Source organism: Delphinapterus leucas, chromosome 12 (genome assembly GCF_059928025.1).
Source record: "Delphinapterus leucas isolate spDelLeu-1000000601 "Yukka" chromosome 12, BTC_Dleu_Yukka2, whole genome shotgun sequence".
Classification (NCBI taxonomy): Eukaryota; Metazoa; Chordata; class Mammalia; order Artiodactyla; family Monodontidae; genus Delphinapterus; species Delphinapterus leucas.
In genome coordinates, this window is record NC_143140.1 from 91,400,937 (window position 1) to 91,428,148 (window position 27,212).

General features: G+C 36.1%; 1 protein-coding gene across 8 annotated transcripts in view; it reads left to right on the forward strand.

Moving 5' to 3' along the window:
• QKI (QKI, KH domain containing RNA binding) overlaps window positions 1-27,212 on the forward strand; it is a 139,509-nt gene that overhangs the window by 27,274 nt on the left and 85,023 nt on the right. For all 8 annotated transcript variants that reach the window (XR_002642884.2, XM_022560804.2, XM_022560781.3 and 5 more), the window contains exons 2-3: window positions 6,261-6,403; window positions 22,374-22,490. Coding sequence is in view for 7 of the 8 variants with exons in the window: in XM_022560804.2 (XP_022416512.1) it covers window positions 6,261-6,403; window positions 22,374-22,490 (260 nt within the window). In the remaining variant the exon portion in view is untranslated. The remainder of the gene's footprint in view (window positions 1-6,260; window positions 6,404-22,373; window positions 22,491-27,212) is intronic.

A 27,212-nucleotide genomic window follows, 5' to 3' on the forward strand; every position in this document is an offset into this window, starting at 1 on the left:
ATTAAATAATTTTTATTCACCTAAAAAAAATGCTTTCCTCCACTCTGTTCTGTTTTTTCTAATAGCCTATTTTGCCGTCTTTAGGAATCAAGGCCTAGATTTCTTCCCCCAAACTGCTTCTGTTAGCATGGAGTAAAAGAGGAGGGCTGCAAAGACTTTTTTGGTAGTCACTAGTAACAGTACTGGACTGTACTTGTTACAGCATGGCTAGCAATAAACCAAAAGTTGGATTGTTCCACTTTTTTTTAAATTTAACTTTTATTGGAGTATAGTTGCTTTACAATGTTGTGTTAGTTTCTGCTGTACAGCAAAATGAATCAGTTACATATATACATATATCCCCTCTTCTTTTGATTTCCTTCCCATTTAGGTCACCACAGTGTGTTAAGTAGAGTTCTCTGTGCTATACAGCATGTTCTCATTAGTTATCTATTTTATACATAGTATCAATAGTGTATATGTGTCAATCCTAATCCCCAATCCCCCCCCACCCCCTGTTGGTATCTGTACATTTGTTCTCTGCCTCTGTGTCTCTGTTTCTGCTTTGCAAATGAGATCATCTATACCATTTTTCTAGATTCCACGTGTATGTGTTAACATACGATACTTGTTTTTCTCTTTCTGACTCTTCACTCTTTATGACACTCTCTAGGTCCATCCACATATCTACAAATGACCCAGTTTCGTTCCTCTCTATGGCTGAGTAATATTCCATTGTATATATGTACCACATCTTCTTTATCCATTCCTCTGTTGATGGACATTTAGGTTGCTTCCATGTCCTGGCTATTGTAAATAGTGCTGCGATGAACATTGGGGTGCATATGTCTTTTTGAATTATGGTTTTCTCTGAGTATATGCCCAGTAGTGGGGTTGCTGGGTCATATTGTTCCACTTTCTTATTTTCCATCTCTAATTACCATCTCTTAAAGTGAGTTTCAAGGACTTCTTATTCCAGAATTCCTTTATGAAACCCTAAATGAAAGCTGGTTGCACTAGCTATGACCTTGGACAAATTCTTTACTCTCTGAACATTTCCTTCCTTCTTGCCTTCCTTTTTTTTGTAAAATGGGTATTATATACTACCTCAGATTCTGTGAGGATCACATGAAAATTCATATACAGTATTTTTAGCATGGTGGAGGTCCTCATTTAAAAAAAATAGATAGGTCTTTGTTTTTAGACCTGAGAGTGAGTGATTTAGCCTTTATTATAATTTTATATGGGGAATCCAATATTCTGCATTTTGACTTAGAATTCTTTCTACCATCCTAATGAGGATAACTTAATTTTCTAAGTGTTATTATTGTAAAAAAAAAATTTATTTCGTAATGTGAAAGCTAAACTGTCCTTGTAAATCCATCTCCCAGACATGATTACTCTTAATAGTTGTTACATCCTTTTTTTTTTGACTTCTCTGTGTCTATCTAAAAATTCACATAGTATAAGTTGGGTCACATAATAGACATTCTTTTCTGTAACCTTTGAAAGAGCCTTTCCAGGGAAGTGCAGCTACTATTAAATACCTTTCATGTTACAAAACTGCTGCTGAGAACAATCTTGGAACTAGGATGGACTATATCATATTTTTTATGTGAAATTTACCAACAACTTTGAACAACTGTTAATTTTGGCAGTTTAAAGGAGGGCTGTTGAATTTAATTTTGTAGTTTTTCTTTTTGTGCTTATAGTCCTGAAATACAAAACGCAGTTTAACTGGAAAAAAAAAAAAAGATCCCGTGTAGAGAATTGGCAGTAGCTTGATTTTTTTTTTTTTTTTTCTTGCCAGTTTCAGTGTAGTTGCCTCAAAATTAAATCAGATTTATTTGGTCAAGTAAGCAAAATATATTCCATTAAATAGTGCATATTCTCTAGTAACCTGCTTTTTAATTCATTGTTTTTTGTACCTTGTGGATGTGGCTTTTAAAAATGAGCACAATGAAGTTATATTATTCTGTGGGTTTTGCTCAGCTCAAAATATCTTTAAAACTTTCCCTGTATTTAGTAAACCCTGAGTTAGAGGTTCTTTTTTCAGAAAAGATCTTTGTTGCCCCTAAGTACATAAGGGCATATAACAGCCACCTCTTCGTATAGTAGCAGTTGTCCTTTGGTTATAAGTAGACTTAATATTATTGCTATAAGATGTAATGAATTTCATGTAAATAGAGACTGGTGATTTGTTAATTAAGACCTAAAACAACTAAAATCTCACTTTGCTTTTTGCGTTGGTGGTATGCCAGGTTAGCGTTCAGTAAGAGGTGGCTTGCAGATAGTGAGGAAACAATAGGTTCCATCGAAATTCACTTAGAATGATGAGAGCTGTCATTTTAACTTTGTTTATAAAATGTATACTGTGTACATCAAAGCATATGTACATATTTATAAAGAGTGGCTCTTTACTGAACAAATTAATGGAAAATGTTAAATTAAAAAACAATAAATGAGTCTTTGCCTCCTAAGGTTGGAAACCAGTGGATTCAGTGAAGTCATTCAGTAAGCAACCTTCAATCATATGAGGTTCAGGCACAGGGAGGGTAAATAGGAGACTTGTCTGAAATCACAGTTACTGTTAGAACTGTAATCAGAACTTGTCCTGACTTCAGTGTCGTAAGTAACGTGTCAGGAAGTGCTAATGATTTGTTGGCTAGAAAGATGCTGTTGATAAAGGTAGTACTCAGCTGGTTAGAGTTTACAGTGAAAATTGTAAATTCCTTGAGAACTCAAACTGTCTTAGTCACCTTTTCATTCCCATCAGTACTGTCTTGTATGTAATTTGTTTTCTATTATTAAATTGAGTGATATCTTAGAGACTGAAAGAAACACGGTAGAAGGATTTTTAAATTTTAAGTAGAATATATAATTACATTGTAATTTTACTTCACATACTCCTGTCATTAGAAAACAGGTCAGAGTTCCTGTCCTCTTGACTTTAATACCCTATCTGTGGCAGAGTTGATGATGCCTGCTTTCACATCTCTAATCCATATCTCTTACTGTCCTTCTGCCTTAGAGTAGCTAAGCTCATTCCTCTCTTCATTCACCCATCCATCTGTCCAATTTACTGAGTATTAGTTGAGGACCCACTGTATTCCAGGCACTATTGTAAGAGCTGGGGATACAGCAGGTAACAGAATTTCATGGAACTCTAAGCTATTAAATAATCACAAAAATGTTTAGAGAAATACCACTTAAGTGGTAAATGTATCTTTTCTTCCATTATATCATCTAATTGGTTATATGAAGTTGTTGGGTTTTGTATATTATTATTATTATTATTATTATTTTTTTGCGGTACACGGGCCTCTCACTGTTGTGGCCTCTCCTGCTGCGGAGCACAGGCTCCAGACGTGCAGGCCCAGTGGCCATGGCTCATGGGCCCAGTCGCTCCACGGCATGTGGGATCCTTCCGGACTGGGGCACGAACCCGCGTTCCCTGCATTGGCAGGCGGACTCCCAACCACTGCGCCACCAGGGAAGCCCTGTATATTATTTTTAAATCTAGTCATCTTACCTGAATTTTCTTATTTATAATGGATTTTCTTGGTTTTTCTAAGTTTGATAAATTTGTTTACCTGAAAATCATTTTTTCCTCTTCAACCTACTGTATTACTATGTTTAAAGATTTTTTTAAAATATTGAATTATTCTTGCATTCATGCTGTAAATTCCACTTTGTCTTGGTGCATTATTCTTTTAATGTGCTGATGGTGGAGCTTGTTCACTTAGGATATTTGCATCTCTATCTACAAGCAAATTTTATCTGGTTTTCCTTTATGCTATTGTCAGGTTTTTATATGAGTGTTATTAACTTCATAATAAGAATTGGGCAGTTTTTGAGGAGGAAATTTTAATGTAATAAACCAATGTTGAAAGTGCCTTTACATAGAGACCTTGACTAAAGGATATGTGCAATTTTAATTAGATTAAATTTTTCTAATGCCCTCTGGTTAACTACTTGCTGTAATTACTTAATTATGTAAACAACCATTTATATTTAAATTGTAGGTCATTGGAAATTTGATTTGAGAATTGCTGTCATATGCTAATTTAAGATAAACACTAATTTGATACTGGACATCTCTGAGAAAGATTTCATTATGAGAGTAGAAGTATAAAAAAGAACTTAAAGAATCAACTCTTGTCCTCATAATGTAGTTAAACACAAGGTACCTTCTTTTGATTTTTTTAAAAAAAGAGTTCACTTGCTATACAGAGATAAACATTTGGTAAACTTTGACAAGCAAATTGTTAGTTAGGAGATAAGATTCGTTATAACATGAGTATTGCCATCACTGAAGCAGAAAATGTATTGTAGTACAGTATTTTCATTGACAGTCTTTGTAACTGGGTGAGAACACCTTTGATCATGCCTTTTTACTGCAGTGGATTTTATTTAACTGAAAGTGATTTAGATAACTAGTTAAGAAAATTAAAGTGTGAAATTTGATAGTTCCTTAACAGCGATAAATTGAAATTCTGTGTTTGGAAGGCATACAAATACAACTTAAGTGGTAAATGTATCTTTTCTTCCATATGAAATTACTGGTTTTTGTATATTTATATATTCTTTAACCTAGTCGTCTTACCTGAATTTTATTTATAATTAAATCTTTTGGAATTTTATTATTTATTTTAAAAATTAATTAATTCATTCATTTTTGGGCTGCATTGGGTCTTCGTTGCTGCATGCAGGCTTTTCTGTAGTTGCGGCCAGCGGGGACTACTCTTCGTTGTGGTTCACAGACTTCTTATTGCAGTGGCTTCTCTTGTTGCAGAGCACGGGCTCTAGGCGCACGGGCTTCAGTAGTTGTGGCACGCGGGCTCAGTACTTGTGGCTCGTGGGCTCTAGAGCGCAGGCTCAGTAGTTGTGGCACATGGGCTTAGTTTCTCCACGGCATGTGGGATCTTCCTGGACCAGGGATCAAATCCGTGTCTCCTGCATTGGCAGGCGGATTCTTAGCCACTCCGCCACCAGGGAAACCTGGAATTTTGTTTTTAAATACTAATGGACACAAGCTTTTTCCCCAAGGAGGACGTAATCCATAACATGGAGATACGGTTACAGATGCATTCAGCTAAATTAATAATGACAACCCTTATTAGACAGTGTATTCCTTTGGGCAAGGGCCTATCCTCTAGCACATCGTGGAAGCTTAATAAAGAACTCTTGAAGAATTAATTGATATCTTTGTATAGGACTTGATCCATTAAGATAGATTTCTCGTAATTTTTTTTTTTTAGAAGTGATATTCATGCCTGGGAACTGTCATAATTGTTTTAAAAGGTCATCGACTTTAGGTATCTCTGCTTTCTTTCTTTTATTTCATTCATGAACTCATAGTTTGATCTCCATACCATCTTCTCCTCAAAACTTCTGGATCACCAATGGCTTAGTGGTCACATCCTAGGTACCCTCTTTTGCTCTTTACCTTACGGTACTTTTGTGGTATTTGACACTGTTGATCACCCTGTCCTTGAATCTGTCGTTTTTAGCTTCTTTGATGCTTCTCTTCCCTGGTTCTCTTGTCTACCTCCATTTCTTCTTATTTTGAATCTTCTTTTCCTCATCCCTTAAATGGTGCTTTTCCTATAGGGTCATTCAGTTCTTCCTTCTCCCTATACCCCCTCTAAGACACCTCTTCTGTTCCTATAGCTTTAACCTATACATTTGGGTATCAGACTCAGACTTCTGCTGAACTTAAATTTTGTGTATCTGTTGGACATCTCTGTTTGGATATTCCAAAGATACCTAAAATATCTAAGGAAGTGGTCTGGTTTAAATCTCATTCAGATAGGTTAGTTCTGAAGTATAAAGGAAGCCTTGGTATTAGTTTTGTCTTATAGGCATTCTTAGGATAGTTATTTGGCTGAAGCTATCATTTGGAATGACTGGGTTTTTTTAGGTATGGAGAAATTAGGTAAAATAACTGGTCTGTAACATAGTGAATAAAAGCTTGGGCTCTGAAGTTACTTTGGGGACTTCCCTGGCGGTCTAGTGGTTAAGACTCGGTGCTTCCAATGAAGTTATTTTTAATAAAATATATTATTTGGTATAATTTTGATTTCTGGTAGAAATTAATTAAGACTGTAGTTCTGTTAAATGTAGACTTAATCCAGAGAATGACAGACTAGGTCAACAGCTCTTCTTTGAGTTTTAACACTTTATCAATGAAATCCTCCCCTACCCTTTTATTTTTTTTTTTCCTGGGCTAGTAAGAATATTTTTTTGTCTAACACATTTAAAATTTTTACTTTTAACAGAAATTAGCAGAGTACGGAAAGACATGTACAATGACACATTAAATGGCAGTACAGAGAAAAGGAGTGCAGAATTGCCTGATGCTGTGGGACCTATTGTTCAGTTACAAGAGAAACTTTATGTGCCTGTAAAAGAATACCCAGATGTAAGTATATTTTGTTTATATTCAATGTTTTTTTCCTGCTTCACATACTTTGGGAAGAGATATATCTGATGGTAAATACTTAAGCATTGTCAGCTGCTTTTAAAAAAAATTTCATGTGAGGGACTAGAGGCATGAATACTTGGTGTGGATAATTTAATTAAAATTTTTTTTAAAATATGTTTTTATTTGAATGCTGCTGTGTCACTTTGGAAGTCTAGAGCCAAGTAAAGACTTGGTTCTAGATTTCAAATTGAGGCAGGAATTATGGAAAGAGCTTTGGCCTGAATGTCAGAGAGCATCAGGTACAACTTTGTGCTTGTCTTTGATCTGACCTCAGCGAAGCTGTGTCATCCTTTCAGTAAAATGAGAGGCTAGACTTTATGACAGCTAAGGTTCCTTGCAGTGCTAAAATTTTTATCATAACCACTATTTATAATATTTTTTTCATCTTAGTTCCTTGTTCAGCTATTCTCCGCGTATCTTGTTGCAGATAGCCTCCTTATACTATACAATTAATTTATAAAAGGCTCCAACTCTTTGCCTTTTGTTACAAAGCCCTACATGATATGGTCTTTTTTATTTCTGACCTCATCTTAAATGATTTTCCCTCTTCCTCAACATACTGCAGTTAAATTGGCTGTTAAGAATAAGTTAAGTCTGTTCCCAGCCCAGGTACCTTTATGTTTGCTGTGTATTGATCTTAACCGGCTGGCTTCTTCTTGTCATTAAGTTTTTAGCTGAAGTGTCACTTCAGAGAGGACTCCTGACCATTTTATCTAAAAGCAATCTGGTTACTCATTATTTCACTTAAGTCTCTTTATTTCTCTGCAACAGCACTTATTATTTGGTATTTTTCTTTTTTCTTTTCTTATCTCTCCGCAGCACAATATAAGGTACTTAAAACAAGAACCTGTTTTTGTTATTTACTGCTATATTCCCAGTGCACATAATATTGGCACATAATAGGTATCCAGCACCTACTGAATGTATAAAGGCAAATTGATGGCTTTTTGCTGTGTTTCAGAGGACTTTTCTGAAAGGAAATACAAGAAGGGGTTGGTATTGTAAGGTCAAAAATGTGATGTGTACTCTAAGTTGCATTGATTGTATGGATAGTATTATAGTTTGGAGATGGGAAGTAAATGTTATAAGTTGAGTTAATGGGGAAAAAGTGTTGCTATTTCATAAGATGCGTTTCTAATATAGCTTTCTTACAAGCTAATACATTTACTCTTTTTTTTAGTAAGTATTTTTGATTGCAAATATGTAAACAGTTCTGGATAACATAGGCAAAGAAAGAGTTTGTTGGAAGATAATTGGGTGTGGTACAGAGTGTTAAAGGAATAGCTGGAGAACAAAGCTTCATATAAGACAGGAACCAGGGCAGTTCTGAGAATCTCAGCAGTGGGAGTTTAGACCTTCCCTGTTGAGAGCCTTGCTCTTAACATAATTTGGCATCAGTGCCTCTCAGATTTTATCTTCAAACTTCAGATTCTTAGGAGAGAGAATGTATTTTGGACCAGTCTGCCACGAGTAAGGCCTGGGGTTAACTGACATAACCTAGACGTGACCACCCTGGACCTATTCTGGGTATTGGATGATTCCTTGGTGTGGTAAATTGTGATTTGGGCAGCTGTCCCAATTGGAGTCTACTACTTTTTGGTGTTTCATATCTCCTAAAAGATACCAGCCTTCTCATCTGCTTGTTTGAACTCTAAAGGATAAGGATTCAGCACAAGCCATTAACATAGAATAGGTAAGAGCATGAGACTGTGTTAGAGAATATAACCTTAATCTGCCTGGTCCCCATTCTTTAAAAAAAAATGCTATTCAGGGAATGATGTTTATATTGCATTACTTAAAAGACACATGTTCTGTATAATCCTCTAAGTCAGAAGAGATGTATTTTATATTGTGGGTCCAGGGGGAGGCACCTTTTTACTCTATTCCTGTCCTTTTTCCACCAGTTGAGATTCACTGTCATGGTCAACTACAGTTGTTGACACGTGTGTTGGAGCGAAACAGTGTTTAGTTCAGTGGTTGTCAAAATGTGGTCCCAGGACTATAGTATCCACACCTCCTAGGAACTTGTAAATGTTCAAGCCCCACCTCAGACTAGATGAGTCAGCAACTCTGGGGCTAAAGCCCAGCAGTCTGCCTTCTAAGCCCTGTAGATGATATTGATGCATGCTAAAGTTTGAGAAGCACTGCTCTCGTTTGTTTACGTTGTCATCATAAGCTGGGCTAACAGGTAATCACGTAGGGTCCTTTTACCAGGCATTGTTTCAGAAGGCAGGTGGGGGTGGTGAACTGAATGTCTCTGCTCTTATGGAGCAGGCATTGCAATAGCAGAGACAGACAATAAACAAATGAATATTTTCTTTAGGTTCAGTCAGCGCTGTGGAAAAAAAAGTGGAGTAAGCAGATAAACAGTAGCTATGTGTTTATAGTCAAGGAATCTCTTATAAGATGAAGGGAATGCAGAGACATGAATGGAATGATGGGGAGGAAGGCATGAAATCGTCTGGGGGAAGAACATTCCAGGCAGAGTGGTCAGCAGTGCAGTGATTCTGAGGCATGAGCATGCTTGGGAAGTGTAGTAAGATGCGAGGTTAGAAAGTTAGCAGAGGGACCCTATCCTCAAGGGGCTGTGGGTCCCGGTAGGGATTTCCGATACTGCTGAGTGAAATGGAAAGCCAGGGAGTGCTGTGGGCTCAGTTGGGTTTTAATAGATTCATTCTGGCTTCTGTGTGGAGAAAGGCTGTGTGTGATGGTGACAGCAGGGAGACCAGCTAGGCGGCAGAGGAGGAACTTGAACAGGCGGACTTAGAAATGCTTGGATCCTTCATAATTGATGACTTGGAGCCAACAGAATTTGCTGGTAGATTGGATAATGGGGTGTGAGGGAAAATTAGGGATAGCTCAGAGGTTTCGATTGATTGGAGTAACAGAATCACCAGTTCTTGAGCTATGAAAGACTGAGGGAAGAGCAGGTTTGGGGGTGGGGCTTAGGTTCTGATTTAGAGGTGTTGAGTTTGAAGTCAGACATCCAGATGTGGGCATGTCAAATAGGCAGGTGGGTATATGAGTTGTGGATGATTCTTGGCACCCAAAAGTGTCTATTTTATCAAAGCTTTTTAAATGAGAAATTTAGTTATTCATAGGAGAGAAACAGGTATAAAGCTATTTTGGTCCTCCAGATCATTTTTTTTAATACCTTGATTTTAAATTTCTGTTAAAAGAATTTGGCAAAATTGGGATCCGCATATAGTTTTTCTTTGAGGTTATCAATACATACCAAATGAATTAGTAATTGTTTTGTAGTCTGTACTAGGAACTGTATCTCATCTTTAAAAAAAAATTAAATAATGTTAAACAAAATAAAACAAGGACGTGTGTTGTGTGTCTGATTTTGGCAGTATGGAAAAGATTTTATTTCAGAATTATGAATTAGATATTGGCCACGATGAAACAAATATGCATTTTTATTACTCCTGTTTTTCTCAATATGTCTTAGAGATCATTACGCATGCTTCTCTCTCACCTCCCCCTTTTGTATGTAGGCTCGATTTTGTGAGTGAATTCATCCTATTTGACTCAAAAATGCTTTATTAAAGTTTCAAAGGGGCAGTGTAGCACAGTGGGCAAAAGTAGGGACTCAGACTCCTGGCTGGCTCTGCTGCTTGTATTGTGACTTTGGGCAAGTCCGATCCTTAGTTTCCTCATCTCTGTAATGGAGATAGTCTCTCACAGGCTTATGAGGGGTTATAAGTGAGTTAATACATGTAAAGCACTTGGAAAATGCCATTATGCTGTGTAAGTAATAGCAGAATGTAAGCTCCATGACGGTGGGGATTCTTCCCTTTTTTGTATTCTCACTGCCTAGGATAACGTCTAGTAAACAGTAGATGTATAATAAATATTTGTTGTGTGTATCTGTATGAAAGCCTCACTCTTTCAAATATTGCTGAAATTTAAAAAAAATATGTTGCCTTTTGAGTTTGCACGTAGCAACTTATTTATAAAAGTAAGTGTTAATTTGGAGGTATTGTTTTGGAGTTGGCTGTGTATAGCTCTGGGACTGATAGAAAAGAAAGTCTTAGATCACGTGTTTGAGAAATTAGTGCCTTATAGTGTCCTTCGCAGTGTTTTTGAATCAGTGGCTTAATGGTATGGGAATGAGAAGGTAATATGAGTAGCTTGTTGAAGATGTATTAAAAATATTACACATTTATTAATATTTATATTTATTAATAAACCAGACTTTTATTGCATCTCTACTGTGTACTAAGCACGTCCTGGAGGTGGGGATATTAATTTAGTAGAGAAAACTCTTTGACATAGTTGAGGTAATAGTGGGTTTTTGAGCCATTCAGGCCTAGGTTTTGAATCCTGGCTTAGTGCCTTCCTGGCTGTATTTGTCAACAGTCGCCACAGCAGTGCTCTCCATGTAAGCTATCCTAAAACTCAGTGGCATAAAATAACAAGCATTGATTTCTGTGCTCTTTATTTAGTCTACACTGTATGTTGGCTGCAGTTCTGCTGATTGGGCTTAGCCGAGGTTGGTCTAGGACGGCTCTGGGTGGGTTTAGATTACCTTTATGTTCCTGCTGGGCTCAGCCCAAAGGGGCAGCAGCTACTTGGAGCAAGCTCTTTTCATGGCAGGTCACTGGAGTGTCAGAGCCAAGCCAAGCCAAATTGCTTAAACACGTGTAAGACCTCTACCCTTCTTCCATCAGCTAACATTCCATTAGCTCAGTGATTGTCAACTGGATGATTTTGCCCATCTGGGGCATTTGGCAATTTCTAGAGCTATTTTTGGTTGTCAAAACTTGGCGGGAGTACTAGTGGCCTCTAGTGGGTAGATGCCAGGGCTGCTTCTAAACATCCTACAATGCATAGGACAGCCCCGGCAACCAGGAATTGTCCTGCTCCAAATGTCAGTAGTGCTGAGGTTGATAAACTGCATTATCAAATCACTCCGTCCACATGAGAAGGGGACTAGAATAAATATTAGCAAAAAATAATTGAGACTATCACATTGGCTTTGAGCACATGTAAACTTCAGAATCTGTTTCCTTGCCTATAAGATCATAAGGTCTACGTCATAGAATTATTTAGAGGAATGAAGATAACAAATATATGGTATCTGGATAGAGCACTCAGTACGGTTCTTATGATCATGACTAAGGAAAAAATTCCTATCCTTGAAGGAGCCCACAGTGTTATATGAAAGAGAAAAGCTATTGCATTATCATATAAGACTATTTAAGTTTATCATACAGTCATAAAATGACCGACATGGATGAAGACTAAAGTTAATGCATAGGCCATCGAAGTGTTGATTTGGCCAGTTATTAAGGACTTGTTTGAATCCATGAAGATCTTATAAACAGTATATGAATGGAGTTAACTCTGATTGATATAAGTAAAATATGTTATATTTTAATGAGTCAGTAATAATTCTGTCATTAAATTTGCCTGGTTATTGTTTTTGGGTTCTGAGAAATTGTTTTATAGGATCTGCCAGAGTGGTAGAATAAGTTTCAAATATTGGCAGGGTCTAGCTGTTAGGGATATTAGTTAGCCTGTATATACATGAACAGATTAGATTGCGAAGCTGTTAACTTGAGATATGTTATGACTAAATTGTAGTGAGACTTTACCCAGAAATGTTATATGAAGATAACTTTGATTTTCTGATGTTTTTAAAATGGGTTTTAATTTTGAATGATTATAGCATTAAAAGGTTTGTCTTGGGTCTAGGCTATTCGTGGTGACACATATTGTCAAAGGGTTGTACGATGGATAAATGCCCTTTCAAATATTTTTTCCAGCTTGTAGGATTTCAACACGGCAACTATAAATAATAATGTAGATTTATAATGTTTTTCACAGTACACACTAGCTCATGATAATAGTCTATGTCAGTGGTGGAGCATGAGTTTTAAGTCACCTTTCAATTTATTTCTCTTGGGCTTGCAGATAAAATTTGGCTAGTCATAGCTTCAGAGTTAGTATGGAGTTATTCGTAAGTTTCACTTTCTCAAGATTGTCGTCTGCAAATTGCCTGTTGAGCTGGCATTTGTTTTGGAGGAGTTATGAAAAGAGAAAAGGGGTCAATGCAGTTGGTTATCTTTACTTAAGCCTTTGTTCCTTTGACTCTTGTGGCTTTCTTATTGTGTTGAAAGACTGGATATAAACTACTTTCGTCTTTGATCTTCTGAGAAGCAAATGGACGTTAAGTCAAAATTTAATGATCTACTAAGTCTCTCTTCTCAATACCAAGGTTAAGCCTTGATTTTTGGCAGGATATGATCTTAATTTTAAGTGAAAATATTTTAAAACATCTGCACATCTCTCTTTGGTAATTTATACAGGAAACTCTTAAAGATAGACTGTTGATTTGAAGAAGGTTAGTTACATATTTTTATTGAATGGAGTTGTGAAATGTTTCAGATTGCATATTAACCTATTGGAGTTTTTAACTTAGCAGTACAATTTGATAATATAGAGCATGTCTAAGCTTCTAAGTTTTAGGTAGAGAAACTGTTATTGTTGACTTGTAACTTTAAACAGATCAATTTAGTGAAGGTCAATTTCATGACATTTGGTTTTGAAGTTTCATTTTTATTTCATTCTGCAAGGATGTATTGAGGGCCTACTGTGTACCAAATATTTAATAGGCTCTTTGTGGTCTGAGATATACTAAATTTCTTAGGATGTTAATAGAAATTATTCCAAAAAGGATTTCAAGACAGTCTGAAAACGAATTTTGTTTAGTTCAGGTTTTTTCAAAATTTAATGGTTTTTAAAATAAGCCTTCTCAGAGTCTTAAAATGTGAATGCTTTCTTTTGTAAGTAATATATTTTGATATTAAAAAGGACTAGTGTCTAGAAGAACAAGTTAAAAGATGGAGTTTGTTTTTAGGGAAGAATTATTGCTTGTAAGCAAATGTTTTCCAGGCTCAGCTGAGATAGAAAGTTTTGTCTGTGATTTATCTTATCCAAAAAGAGTTTGTTAGGATCTGCTCTGTTAAAATTATTGTTACAAAGGACTTACGGAATTAGATGGAAACCTGATTACAGGCATCCACCTCCATATCTCTAAGATTCTCACTGAAATAATCAAAGGAATAAAATACAAAGATTGGAGAGAAACCTGCCTCTCAGGGCTATTGGGTGTTTCTGTTAGATATTAAAGGGAAGCTCAAGGTGCTGATCTGCTCTTGGCCCATTTTGGGAAAGCAGTGTCTCCTGGAAGTGAGTGAAGCAGTCAGTAACAGAATCTTCCTAACCCTAACCCTCTCCCCTCCAAAGTTGGCAAATGAAAATGGGGTGTGGAGTAGTCCAAGGTTATACCACTTGAGCTTGGCCACCCGTTTTTGTGCCTGCTTATCATAGGTGACCTAAATTTATTTTGTGAGTAAATGAACTCATCATATGAGCAGAAAACTACTGTAGTTTTTGATAGAACCTGCCTTAACTTTACCCCATGGACATTGAAATAGAACTTTTCAATGACTAGCCTTGGACTAAATTTAACTATTTCATTGGGAAAGCATATTATATGTCTTAATAAACCCAGCCCTTTAGAACAAAATAGTTCATAATAAATTAGGGACTTCCTGAAATCTAATTTTTGACTTTAATCTCACTGCCTTTCCTAAGTTCAAAAATAGTATCAGGGGCTTCCCTGGTGGCGCAGTGGTTGAGAGTCCGCCTGCCGATGCAGGGGACACGGGTTCGTGCCCCAGTCCGGGAAGATCCCACATGCCGCGGAGCGGCTGGGCGCATGAGCCATGGCCGCTGAGCCGGCGCGTCCAGAGCCTGTGCTCCGCAACGGGAGAGGCCGCAACAGTGAGAGGCCCGTGTACCGCAAAAAAAAAAAAAAAAAAAAGTATCAGTAAGTAGCCTACCTAGCATGAACTTGGCCATCTCCATGTTTCATATTGGTATGACAATTTTTTCTTTATTGCTTGGTAAGGAATTGATTGAGTTTAAAAAAATGTATCTATGTTGTATTGTTTGGGGTTACAGAACAATGATTACTTTCTTGCCTTTTTATTTGTAAGATTGTATAAAAGCAGTATAAATTTGCAGTTTTAAGGACAGACTAAAAAAAAAGAAAAACAAAATTTGAGAAGTAATTAGAAACATAAGGCCAAAGAGGAGATCTGAGTATAAACCAGTAAAATTTTGATATCATTCAGTAGCAAGAGCCTGAACGAAGGCAGTGGCAGTTGAAATGAACACAAGGGGACAGATTAAACAATGAAAATCTTAAGATTTCTTAGTCTGTTACATGTGGAGGATAATATTGTAGAGGAACCAAGAGTAAGAGATGATAAAAGTACTATATTAATAGAATATAATAATTAAAAGTCACTGTAAACTGAGTTGTACTTAACAATTTAGAAACATTGAAGCAGGGTAATATAAAAGAAGTTACCAGTAAGTCAAATGGAACTAAAATCTGTGCCAAAAAAGAGCAAGTCTCTTTAAGAGCTAAATTAGTACTTTTGGAACAGTGTATGAGGCTGCTATTTTTTTTTTTAACATCTTTATTGGGGTATAATTGCTTTACAATGGTGTGTTAGTTTCTGCTTTATAACAAAGTGAATCAGTTATGCATATACATATGTTCCCATATCTCTTCCCTCTTGCATCTCCCTCCCTCCCACCCTCCCTATCCCACCCCTCCAGGCTGTCACAAAGCACCCAGCCGATATCCCTGTGCCATGCGGCTGCTTCCCACTAGCTATCTACCTTACGTTTGTTAGTGTGTATATGTCCATGACTCTCTCTCGCCCTGTCACAGCTCACCCTTCCCCCTCCCCATATCCTCAAGTCCGTTCTCCAGTAGGTCTGTGTCTTTATTCCTGTCTTACCCCTAGGTTCTTCATGACATTTTTTTTTTAATTCCATATATATGTATTAGCATACGGTATTTGTCTTTCTCTTTCTGACTTACTTCACTCTGTATGACAGACTCTAGGTCTATCCACCTCATTACAAATAGCTCAATTTCGTTTCTTTTTATGGCTGAGTGATATTCCATTGTATATATGTGCCACATCTTCTTTATCCATTCATCCGATGGTGGGCACTTAGGTTGTTTCCATCTCCGGGCTATTGTAAATAGAGCTGCAATGAACATTTTGGTACATGACTCTTTTTGAATTTTGGTTTTCTCAGGGTATATGCCCAGTAGTGGGATTGCTGGGTCATATGGTAGTTCTATTTGTAGTTTTTTAAGGAGGCTGCTATTTATGAATACAGTCTAAGGATCTGTGAAATTGTTTTCTCAAGTTTTGCTGCATAATCTGTGGTCAGAATTACTAAGTATTTGATCTCCTAGACTCATCTTCAGGGTTTGAGGTAACACTTGTAAGCTCAGTCTTGACTCAGATAATCATACTCTTCTCTCTCGCTCTCGCTGTCTCTTTTTTGAAGTTATACGTATTTGTAGTTGAATTATGTGGATGAACTAATAATCACATAAGGGCTTTCATTCATGTAAAAGGTTTGATTAAGGTAAAAAGAATATGTATGTTGATTATTAAAGCAGTGATCCTAATCAGTAAAAGACAGATGACAATTGAAAAGGCAAGGCTTGGTTATGTAAAAGTAGTATGGTAATTATATGCTTTGTGATGTAGGTGGAACTCATTCTGAAAGTAAATTTGAATCTGAAGAGGGTTTTTATAAACTTGGTACTAAACATTTTTTGAATGATTAACAAGAACGAGAAAACTAAACATGAGTGTCTGTTATGATCAGGGTGTATAGGTTTAAGGTCTTTAGAAGAGAGGCATTATGCCCTACCGTGTCCAAGCTCTGTAGTCAACCTAGGTGTTCTAGGATTTGGACTACTTTTTTAACCTCTCATGTATTAAATGTAGGTGATAATGGTAACTGTGTTCTAGTGTTGTTGTGAGGATTAAGTGACTTATTGCATGTAAAGTGCCAAGCATCGAAGTTGGCTTTTACTGGAACACTCATAGTAGAACATATTTCAGCGTACTCAACACCTAAGAAATGTTGAGTGACATAATCCTAGCACTCATGATACTTCCGTATTGAAATGGAAAGTGGAAATAATAGTTGTTTTGTTTCTGTGACATCATTGACTCTGTCATTTGGAATTTATCCTTAGATCAGTCAGGCTTACCATTTAAAAAGTTTCTGAAATGTGTAAGAGTTCCTGTGCTGCCTATAACTTATTTAGTGATTTTACTGAGAGTGAAAAATCACTGTGATTTCTGTGAACTCTTTTAAATTGTATTATCCAACAATCTGAACAAATACTAGTTTCTTCTGAGTGCTGTGTATTGTGTGAGGCACTGTGGATTAAAACACACACACGCACTGTGGATTAACACACACACACTTGTGTGAGGCACTGTGGATTAAAACACACACACACACACGCCCACCCCCACCCCATTGCTGGTTTCTGACTTCAAGGAATGCCCTGCGAAAGACATGCAGATCGTTGCATACTGTGTGACAGAAGGGCTGTAAGAGGTGGGTACAAAGTGTTCTGAGATCCTCACTTAGGAGGAGAAAACATCTGTCTCTGGGAGTCAAAGAACACATAAGGAAATCACAGAAGGAACACTTGAGCTCAATACTATGTGATGAGGATTTGACATGTTTGGTGGGAAGGAAGGAGGAAGAAAGGTGTTAACAGGGAACAAAAATTGAACGTACCTGCTGTTTTAGAGAACAACATGTGTCTGAACAGAGGATAATAGCAAAAATAAAGGTTCAGAAAGTAGTTAGGGATCGATTTAAAGGGCCTTGTTGTATGAGTTTTGACCTTACACCGTGAAAAATATTGTCATCTATTTGTGTCGTAAAACCCTTGTTGGCTTTCATTGCCTTTATATTTTTATTTTAATTGGTTAAATAATGTTTTGTTTTTCTAAGTACTTGTTGTTTAGCTTCCACACGACAATCATCATCTTATTCACCTGAGTTTGTTTTGTATGGTTTCAGCCTCTTTCCCAATTATATCTATACTCATGGGATAAAGATTTGACATAATTAGGATATCCAAATTTATATGCTATAGATTTCATATTTTGGTTATTATTGGTTACCGGTTTTCACTTTTACATCTGTTGATGTAAATGCTTCTTCTTAACATAGCCCTGTGCCAGTAACCGAAGATGTGTAGAAAGGCCTAATATATGAAAGGTTTTGCAAAATGGTTCCTATAGTAATTATTATATAGCTTAAGAAGACATATTTGGCTGCTCATCTAGAATTAATATGAACATAGAGAAGGGATAAGACATCTGTCTCCCCAAAAAGTACGAGGCATTTAGATACATTCATTGTTTGTTTGTGTTTTTTAAACAGAAGACTTTCCTTGATATTCTTCCCCCCCACCCCGAACTCTTGTATCCATGACCAAACTGATTTCAGTTGATGAATGAATATAGTTCTGGCATGAATATTGGTTGGTATTTTCATTTACATTAATGAGTAGCCGAAAGTGAAAATCATGAAGACATATGCTGAAACTTTATTTGTTCATAAATGACAAGAGCAGTTTATTTGCTGAATTGGATAATGGTTTCAGATATTGGAAGAACATTGTGCTATTCACAATGAGTGACTTTAGATGCAGCAAACTTTTAAATTTAATCTGCATTGTTAACATTTTCTCCTTTGCTCTTATAAGTCGAGTTAATAAAACAGTAAATCAAGTCAAACAAAATATTCTGGTACTTTTAATTAAAAACAGTTGTATTGCTAAGTAGTCACGACTCTTGTCTCATCTTACACATTTGCATAAGATGGCTTACTAGTGTTGACTGCCACTTGAGGTGGTCCATTTTTGGTCATCTGCTAAGCAGAAGACTTTATCAATACATATACATTTGTGTGTGTGTGTGTTTGATACCTACTAAATTGCTTTTGTGATCTGATGTAAGGTTTGTAAGATATATAACTAAAATCACCTTACAGATACTAGACAAAATACTTAAAAACAGATTATCAATTTATTGTATGAAAAGCAATCCAGAGAAATACATCTTCTTTTTAAAATTGTTTTTCAAAAATTTTAAGCAGAAATTACTGTTTAACACTTCTTAGAAGTGTTTCACTGAAATGCTTTTAGAAATCCATTTTTTATTCTCTCTTTTGATAGTGTGCCACAGAAGGTTTTATCTTTAATTGTACATTTTTAAAAAGGTTAATGGAAAGATTTGCTATAATACTTTATATTTTGTCATTGGGAGAACTCTGTCATGTCTATTTAAAATTAAGTCAGCAGCAACAAATAGCATTAGACATGACTGTTGTTAACCTCTTCTTTAGAAATTAACATGGCACTTGGCAGAGATATAATTGGTAAGCCACAGAGAAGGTCTGTACTTAAACAGTAGAGTTAATGAATGTCTCTTTTTTCTTCTTTCAGCCATTAAAGTTGTAGTTAGCTTAGGCTGTTTGAAATGATTTTCTTTGAATGTGTTGTGACATTGGTTTAATTGAATGAAGCTGCAAAACTAGCATGATAAATCAACACAGAATGAAGTTTAATGCAAGGCAAATGATATTAACTTGGAAATTGGTTGCAGTAGACAAAGCAGCTGCTATGATTAATTTTTTTTCATTCTCTACTTACACCACTTTGAGAAGGATGACCTTGATGGTTTCAGTTGTATTAGAACCCCAGTGGTATGCACTTTAACACATTTGAGCTCTTTTTTGCTGGTTGTGGTGCAGTAGAGATTGGTTAATTTATAAGGTTAGGAAAATTTTGTTACAGATTTAATATGTTGGTTTTGACTGGCTTTAAAACATTTTTTATTTAGTAAATAATAATTGGGAGGATTACTTAGCTATGGTAGAAGTCTTTTTCTATGTAATCTTAATGCTGTGGTTTCAGCAAAAGAGATTTAATACGTGAAAAGAATAGAATGTGCCAAAGAGGGTCTTTTTCTTTTTCTTTTTTTAAAATAAATTTATTTATTTATATTTTTGGCTGTGTTGGGTCTTCGTTGCTGTGCACAGGATTTCTCTAGTTGTGGTGAGCGGGGCCTAGTCTTCATTATGGTGCATGGGCTTCTCATTGCAGTGGCTTCTCTTCTTGCGGGCTCTAGGCGTGTGGGCTTCAGTAGTTGTGGCACATGGGCTCAGTAGTTGTGGCTCGTGGGCTCTAGAGCACAGGCTCAGTAGTTGTGGCACATGGGCTTAGTTGTTCCACGGCATGTGGGATCTTCCCGGACCAGGGCTCGAAGCCATGTCGCCTGAATTGGCAGGTGGATTCTTAACCACTGCGCCACCAGGGAAGGCCCACAGAGGGTCTTCTAGGTGTTTGTATGTCATGAAGTGGGGGCCAACAACTTTGACAGAGGACACAAATATAAAACAATTACATATTAGTTATTTGAAGTGCTAAAGTACCTCCATTCGTAATGCATTTTTTCCAGACATTCTTTGCCATGTTTGAGATATATAATGTATACCAACTGTATGAGTTACTTTGGAAAAAGATCTGTATAGAGCACAACTATTATTGAGGAAGAGCTGGCAAAGACTACTTATTTTAAGAAGCAGTCAAGGTAGAAATAGAGTAAAGGCATTTTCACAGGTTTCTTGAGAGCAAGGAGAATTTCTCCTCTTCCTCTCCTCCCCTTTCTCCTTTTTAAAAAAAATTCCTAGCATCTATTTCACTCTTTGCCACATAGGAAGCCTTGAATACATGTTTCATTAAGTTGAATTTAAAAATGAAATGTTGTTTCCTATTCTACTGAAAAATACTCAAACTAAACAAAATTACACATAATAAGCATAATGCTTATAAAGTCTGGGTCGAATAATTCTAATATCTAGAGCCCTGGTGGATTTGTTTCTTTTGTCTTGTTGTTTCTTCAGATTTTTGTTAATGTCATTTTACGTTCTTGTGTATTTGGTTATTTTCTAGTGTGTGCCAGATAATGTATTTACTGAATAGCTTACAAAAATAATATAAGGCCTAAGATTATGTTGTCTTCCTCCAGAGAGAATATATGTCAGCTTCTGACAGGTACCTACTGTTAACTATCAACCCAAGATCACCCCGGTACAATTTTGCTTATTGAGGTTGAGACAGTTTTGATGTTCATATGCAGAGTCTGTAAGGGCCTGGGAAATTAGGGTTCACTTTTACCCCCAGAACGCACACCCATCAGATCCCTCCCCAAAGCAAAGACCGGGGACGGGGAGGCGCTCACATTGGTGGTTACACACTCCAACCCACGTCCCTTGAAGTTCAGGCTCTTAGCTGTCCTCTCCGGATTCAGCAAACATACCTAGAGGACAAGGAGTTCCCCAAAGCCAGGCTAACATCCTCTTGATTCTCTGTCCTCCCTACGATCCTGAATTAGCAATTCTTCACAGTCTTGCTGGGTCTCTCATGCATTCAAGCAGATGTTTTTTCCTTCTGTGTCCTATTTTACTGGAATTGCTCAGCTGGTTTGAATTACCCTTAGTACTTAACAGAAAATTCCATGAAATTTTTTAAGAGGTTGCCTTTAAATCCAAGTACATCTAGAATTGACCAACTTCACGCAGTACAGAGTAAAAATATATTAGAACGAGGGCCTGAGAAAGAGAAAAAACACACATATCACAGAAAATCTATCAACAGAGGCCTGGCTCTCTGTTCATTTAGAGCAGACTCTTCCTACTTTTTGGCAACTTGCCAACCCCACCTTTATATGTAGTCACAGATTCTATAAAACTTTATTCCCTCTCCTCAGCTTGGTATGGAAAAACTTACATCGTAATCCCCGGAGGGAAGAGGGCTTTCTTCCATCCTTATACGTGTACTACCCGTCTTTCATTTGGGAATCACTTTTGTAAGATGTGGCGGTGCTGGTGAGCAGCTAAGGCAAAGTAAGAAGCCATTGGAGTACAGAAGATTGAAGAACTGCTCTGGCTGCTTAAGCCTTGACAGCAGTCAATTCTGGCATATTAGTGTTACTAACGATACATTAGCAGTAGGATTAAAATGCAAGAATAAAATAGGAAGTATAAGAATTAGTAACTTAATTGATTGAATAAGTTAATAGAAACCACCCATCAGTCTTTGTGGAACTGATAGTATAAACATTCATTTTTTTTTTGTCTTTTATGCAGATGACATGTGAATGAGGAAAATTTACTTTTCAATATTCAGAGTCAATCTGTTCTTCCCATTGGACTTTTTAAAAAAATTAACTTCTGTGAATGAATACTTGAAATTTCTGTGGAGGGATGATAATTACTTATTTATATAATTATTTTTGTCACTGTCCTATTCGTGATAAGAGTTAAGGTTCTTTGTCAAAGTAGTAATATAAGCTAAAGGTAGAAATGGAAAATAGAAAGGAAAATAAGGATGCAGAGATAAAATTGTGCAAGGAGTGTGGTGAAAAATGTAGACTCTCATGACTTAAATATTTAGTATAGGGTGGAATCCAAATTTGGCCATCAGTGTTCTGGCAGCCAACCCCAGAATACAATTCTCTCTGAACAGTTGCTTTGGAGAAAGTATAACTTAGATAAATAAGACAGGAGTTCTCCCCCAAGGATTTCTGTAGAAAAGGCCACCACTATCTAACATAATGAACAGTTCCCTGAACCCTGTCATAAAGGATTTTGTAGAAGGGATTTGCATTCTTGGGTGGCACCTAAGATTTTGTCTAACTCTTTAATATACTCTGGTTTAGATTACGTGTTGATGGGCAATTGAGTATAGTACCTGTTTTAGTTAGATACTGTTGTTCCTAATCCATAATTTGTATTAATACATACGAAAATTTCAAGCTAAACATGAGCTGCTGTAATTTCACCCCCAGACTTGTCAAGAAATTCATAAGATTTTATTTCAACTTAATATTTTTAAAAAATCTAACTGAAGGAAGTAAATTTATACTTTAAAATAACTTTAAGTGAATAATGTATGGTGATTTTTTTTTCCCCCCAGTTTAATTTCGTTGGGAGAATCCTTGGACCTAGAGGACTTACTGCTAAACAGCTTGAAGCAGAAACAGGATGTAAGATAATGGTCCGAGGCAAAGGCTCAATGAGGGATAAAAAGAAGGTAAGTCCTTGAAAATGGGGAAGGTCTTTATGTGAATAATTTCCTTATACTTTCGAATTTTAGTAACAAAATATCTAGACCCTAGAACACTATACATTATTTGATGTCTGAAACTTTTGAACTTTTTAAAGGTGTTGTCATGATTTTCCCTTTTTGATTATCATTTTTCATTTAGCCAGCTAATATCAGTCTGTGATATTAGCTTTGGTTTTTACACTTGAGAAACGCCAGTTTGGAAATTAGTCAGACTATAATGTTGTATATATAAAAGATGTAACTAAAACTTTGAAAAATCTAAAATGTTTCTTTTGATGAGATTTAAATGAGAAGGATCAAATGAATAACTTTGGATGTATGTCATCTCATCAGGAGAGTTAGTAAACATAGGAAAAAAAGGCTTATAACTAGCCATATGAGAGTCATTTTGGTTTTTACCAACATTTTGTGTTGATTTTAAGTTTTCTAGACATTTTACTTTAAAGTGTATTGTTCCTGCTTTCTGCTTCTTTCTTTTGCCACTCTTGTTTTTCTAGTATAATAAACACCTAACTACCTACTTTAAACATTGTTTTTAGGAAGGTTTTTTTGCCTTGTTTCCTTTTATCCAGTGATACTAAGAGGCAGAATACTTTTGAAATTTCTGCCTGTGTGAAAAATGTTTGACTGATTTTAAAAAATAACCTAGATTTTGATTGCCAAAGATGAGATTTATCGTTAGGAACGGTTTGTTGTTTATTTTTTAAATACATTGCCTTGAAAGGGATATCAAATGATAGACCTGTTATGTTATGTTATGTTATTGTTATGTTAGAGCGTGTGCATTGAATCACTTTGTGGAGCTTACGGAATGACCACCAGACCGATAAGGTATTCTGACTTCATTCTGATATGCATCTTTTTGAGCTTCTCACTTCATTTCATTTAAGCTCTCCCATAAGCTGACTGGATCTCAATCATTTTCTCTCCTTACAGACAAATAATGACTTAGTAGTTAAGTTGGAGGGAGAGGCCAGTCAATGATATTGATTATCTTTAGATCTTATTATAAGCTGTTCTTGTCAGCTGAGTATAAAGATACTTTGAGGGAAGCATGTGAGTTCTCCCTAAGCATATTTAGCTGTTGTATTTAAAACAATTTTTTTAATTAGAATCTTAAAAAAATTTAAGCATATTGTGAATCAGCTGAGTGGCAATCTCATATCGCCGTGCAGTTTTGGTTCCCCTGTTTGCACTTATGGTTGCGTTGCATTAAGTAATGCTAATTTAATAGCCTAGGGACAGTGAGATGAACTCTCAACAACTGAAGGACAAATAAATCTTCACCAAAAGATTAGTGTATCCATCAGTTAAACAAGTTATTAATATCGGTCAGTTAACAAAACGTGTTTTGCCCTCTCCTCAGCCTCTTAGTTCTGTAGTAATGGCTCTCCACTTACTCCACTCACACACTCACAGGCACTGAGGATTAGAGCTTGGAACTGTAATGAGACATGGTGAGTTCTGTTTTCAGTCAAGTTGAACTTTGTAGCCTGAAGAACGTTTTTCTGCTATCATTTTTGACAGAAGATTAGAGTGGTTAAGAGAGTAAGCTCTATAATCACCTTGCTTTTGTTTGAATCTTGGTTCTGTCACTTAGCAGCTTTGTGATTTTAGCAAATTACTCCATCTCTTTGTGCCATATAATGTAGTGAGGGAGTAGTGATGTCACTTCTCTCTTACGATGGTTGTGAGGATTAAATCAGTTGTAAAGCACTTAGAATAGTGTTTTGACACATAGTAATCAATCAATTAATGTTAATGATTGTTCTTAATAAATTTTATATTAACATTATTAGTTAGTACATTTTATGTTTAAACTCATATTGTATCATGGGGGAATACTACAGTTTTTTACGCTTTGGAAATGACAGTACTTTTGTCGTTGCTTTGTGACCTTTGAATATCCCATATTCTGATGGCTTTTCTGTTTTGTTTCTCTGGTGGTTGGTGTGTCCATATTCTGTCTTGTCCACTTTGTTCTTAAGCACAAATAGAAGCAGTTCGCACATTTTATTTTTTTTTTTAATATGTACTGTTGTCTAATGAAATAAAAAATGTTTACAGGTTAATGCATGAAAACAGTAATAAATTAAGACACCAACAAAATTTTAACTGCAGATTATATTTTTAGTTTTATTAAAGTGCTATAGATGAACATACTTAGGGGATATCAAGTTAATTTGAATGGCTGTCGTATGTTTGATATTATGGTGAAGAATTTATATGTAGATATATAATGCCAAGAGTGTTTTCTGTAATCTTAATTTAAATCTGCCCATAATTGTCAACCAACTCATTTTGGTTTATGCTGTAGTAACTCTGCCCATTGAGTTCTTAAAAGTGCTAGTAAAAGATCAAAATGGAAGGTACTGTCGTTCATTGCTTGGCTGTTATTTTTATTTTTTAGTTTTTTGGCTGTTATTTTTAGAAAGAACTTGACAAATAGATGGAAGCAAAAAGAAATATAGTAATAAGGCCGATTGAGGTATATTTCATGTGTTTAAAGGAAAACTTTAAACTTTTCTGCAGAGTTGTCAGTTTATGTAAAAGCTAGAAAATAAACCTTAATTTACTGACTGTCCAAGGTATTATGATGGAATACTGTTTGCTGATTTGTATCCTTCACTGCTAGTCTGATAAACCCAGTGAGGGCATACCATGTCTGTTTTATGGAGTACTTCCCTGTTGTTTGATCAGTACCTGGCACAGAGCAGGAACTGGAAAAAATTATCTGGGAAAGGAGTGAATGTTTAGGTAATAAATGAAAGGCATAGATGCTCCCCTATCCCTGCGCCCCATAAAAGATTTTATAAATAGAGATAATTATAAATCCTATGTGCTTTTAATTCTTTTGGGAAGATAGGCAGTGCTGTATCATTCTAAGCTGTTGGTTTTAAGTAAGGGAGTGAATGTGCCACTTTAATTTTCATTCTCTTAGATTGGTATTACTTCAGCATTATTGATGGGCACAACAGTATTGTCATTGTATAAAAATACCCCAGGGGAATGGTACTGGGTAAACTCATGGAGCCTAAGAGCAAGAACTGCCCTCAGACTTAGTAGGAGACTAAGGAGCCATGCTTGTATTTCTGCTCCCCACTCCCACCCAGAAATGTTGACCGGTGAAATGTCTACAGTTGATCAAAGCAGGGTTAGTCAAATGTTGTGTCTTCTGGAAATTTCCAGTAAGACTCAGCAATTCTAGTTAGAGCTCTTTACTTGAAATGAAGGGATGTACACTCAGGGAATCAGATGACCTTCTAGGGCTGCAAATAGCAGTGGCCAGATGGTATTAACCACTTTCATGATCTGTGCAGTGTCTTATTCAGACCATTCAACAATCTCAAAAGATAGTTTTTACTCTTCTAACAGTAATGGAGGCTTAAAGAGGTCAAATAACTTATCCAGTCCCTCATTTCTAACTAGTGACTACACTCAGTATAAACATATATGTTGCTGGACATTGAAATTCAGCTCTGCAATTCATTCTCTTCAGAACATGGGCTTTGAATTTAAAATTAGATCAATCTGTAATAAAGTTTTAATTCAGTTTTTAACTTTGTTTCCCAAATATATTTGACCACAGTCTCTCCTTTCCAAGAGCTATCCCTGTAACTTCTTGAGGAACTGCAGTGTTGTATGGACCATGATCTATGAAATGTTATTAGAGAGGCATATTGTATAATTGCAAACATAGGTAGAATTTCATAACTGTTTTTACATGTCACTTTCCATATACGTTATAAATTTTTCTTAAATGTCTCTTATAGTCCTATTAATTTCTTATGGTGCATATATATTTTAACTAGTTAATATGTGATATTTTTAGAAAAGTTTAAAAGTGCATATGGTCTGGGAAAAAGTATAGGCACCTGATTCTATCACTCTAGAGACTTATTGACAGTTTTGGTATGTTTTCTTGTAGATCGTTCTCTCTGCAGTTATGTACACTTTTACATGTGTTATAGAAAGTGAATCTTTTACTATTCATGATGCTTTATAATTGGCATTTTCTCCTGCAGCCTTGTACCCTGTCTGTCCTATGTCAGTTTAATTGGCAAGTAACTGAGCTTTATAATGTCGAAGACTTTGTGCTGGCTGATAAGAAAGCACACTTAAAAGATGTTTCAAGGCGATATTGATAGTATATGCAAAAATAAATTTGCTTGATTTGTGGGGGCAGCTTAGACTTTTATTTTTATGAAAGATGTTGTTGCTCTCTCAACACTTGGAAAATAATCAGATTAATACAGTTTTTTGTTTGACATACTGAAGTGGCTGTGATAGCCAGTGATATAACATCACGTACAAACATGGTCCAAACAGCCTGCTTTATTGATCTTGTTGAGTACTAGGCTTTCTCACAACCTCGAGCGTAGGTATAGTTTCTTTAAAAAAAGAAAAAAAAACACAACCAGAAAAACCACCTTTCATCGTGGCACATTTTGAACAACGTTTATTCATCACCCAGTGTCAGCATTGTCCGTCTCCTTCCATCTGTGCCCACATTCCCCCTTACCCTTCCTCCCCCTCCGCCTACCAGATGATTTGGGGAGCAAATTCTAGACATAATTTCAGCTGTAAACATTTTATTAGGTGTTTCTAAAATAGAAGGACTCTTTAATGCTATCATGTTTATGTTTTTTTTAAATCACCAAAACAGTTTCTTTGTGTCGCTATGTA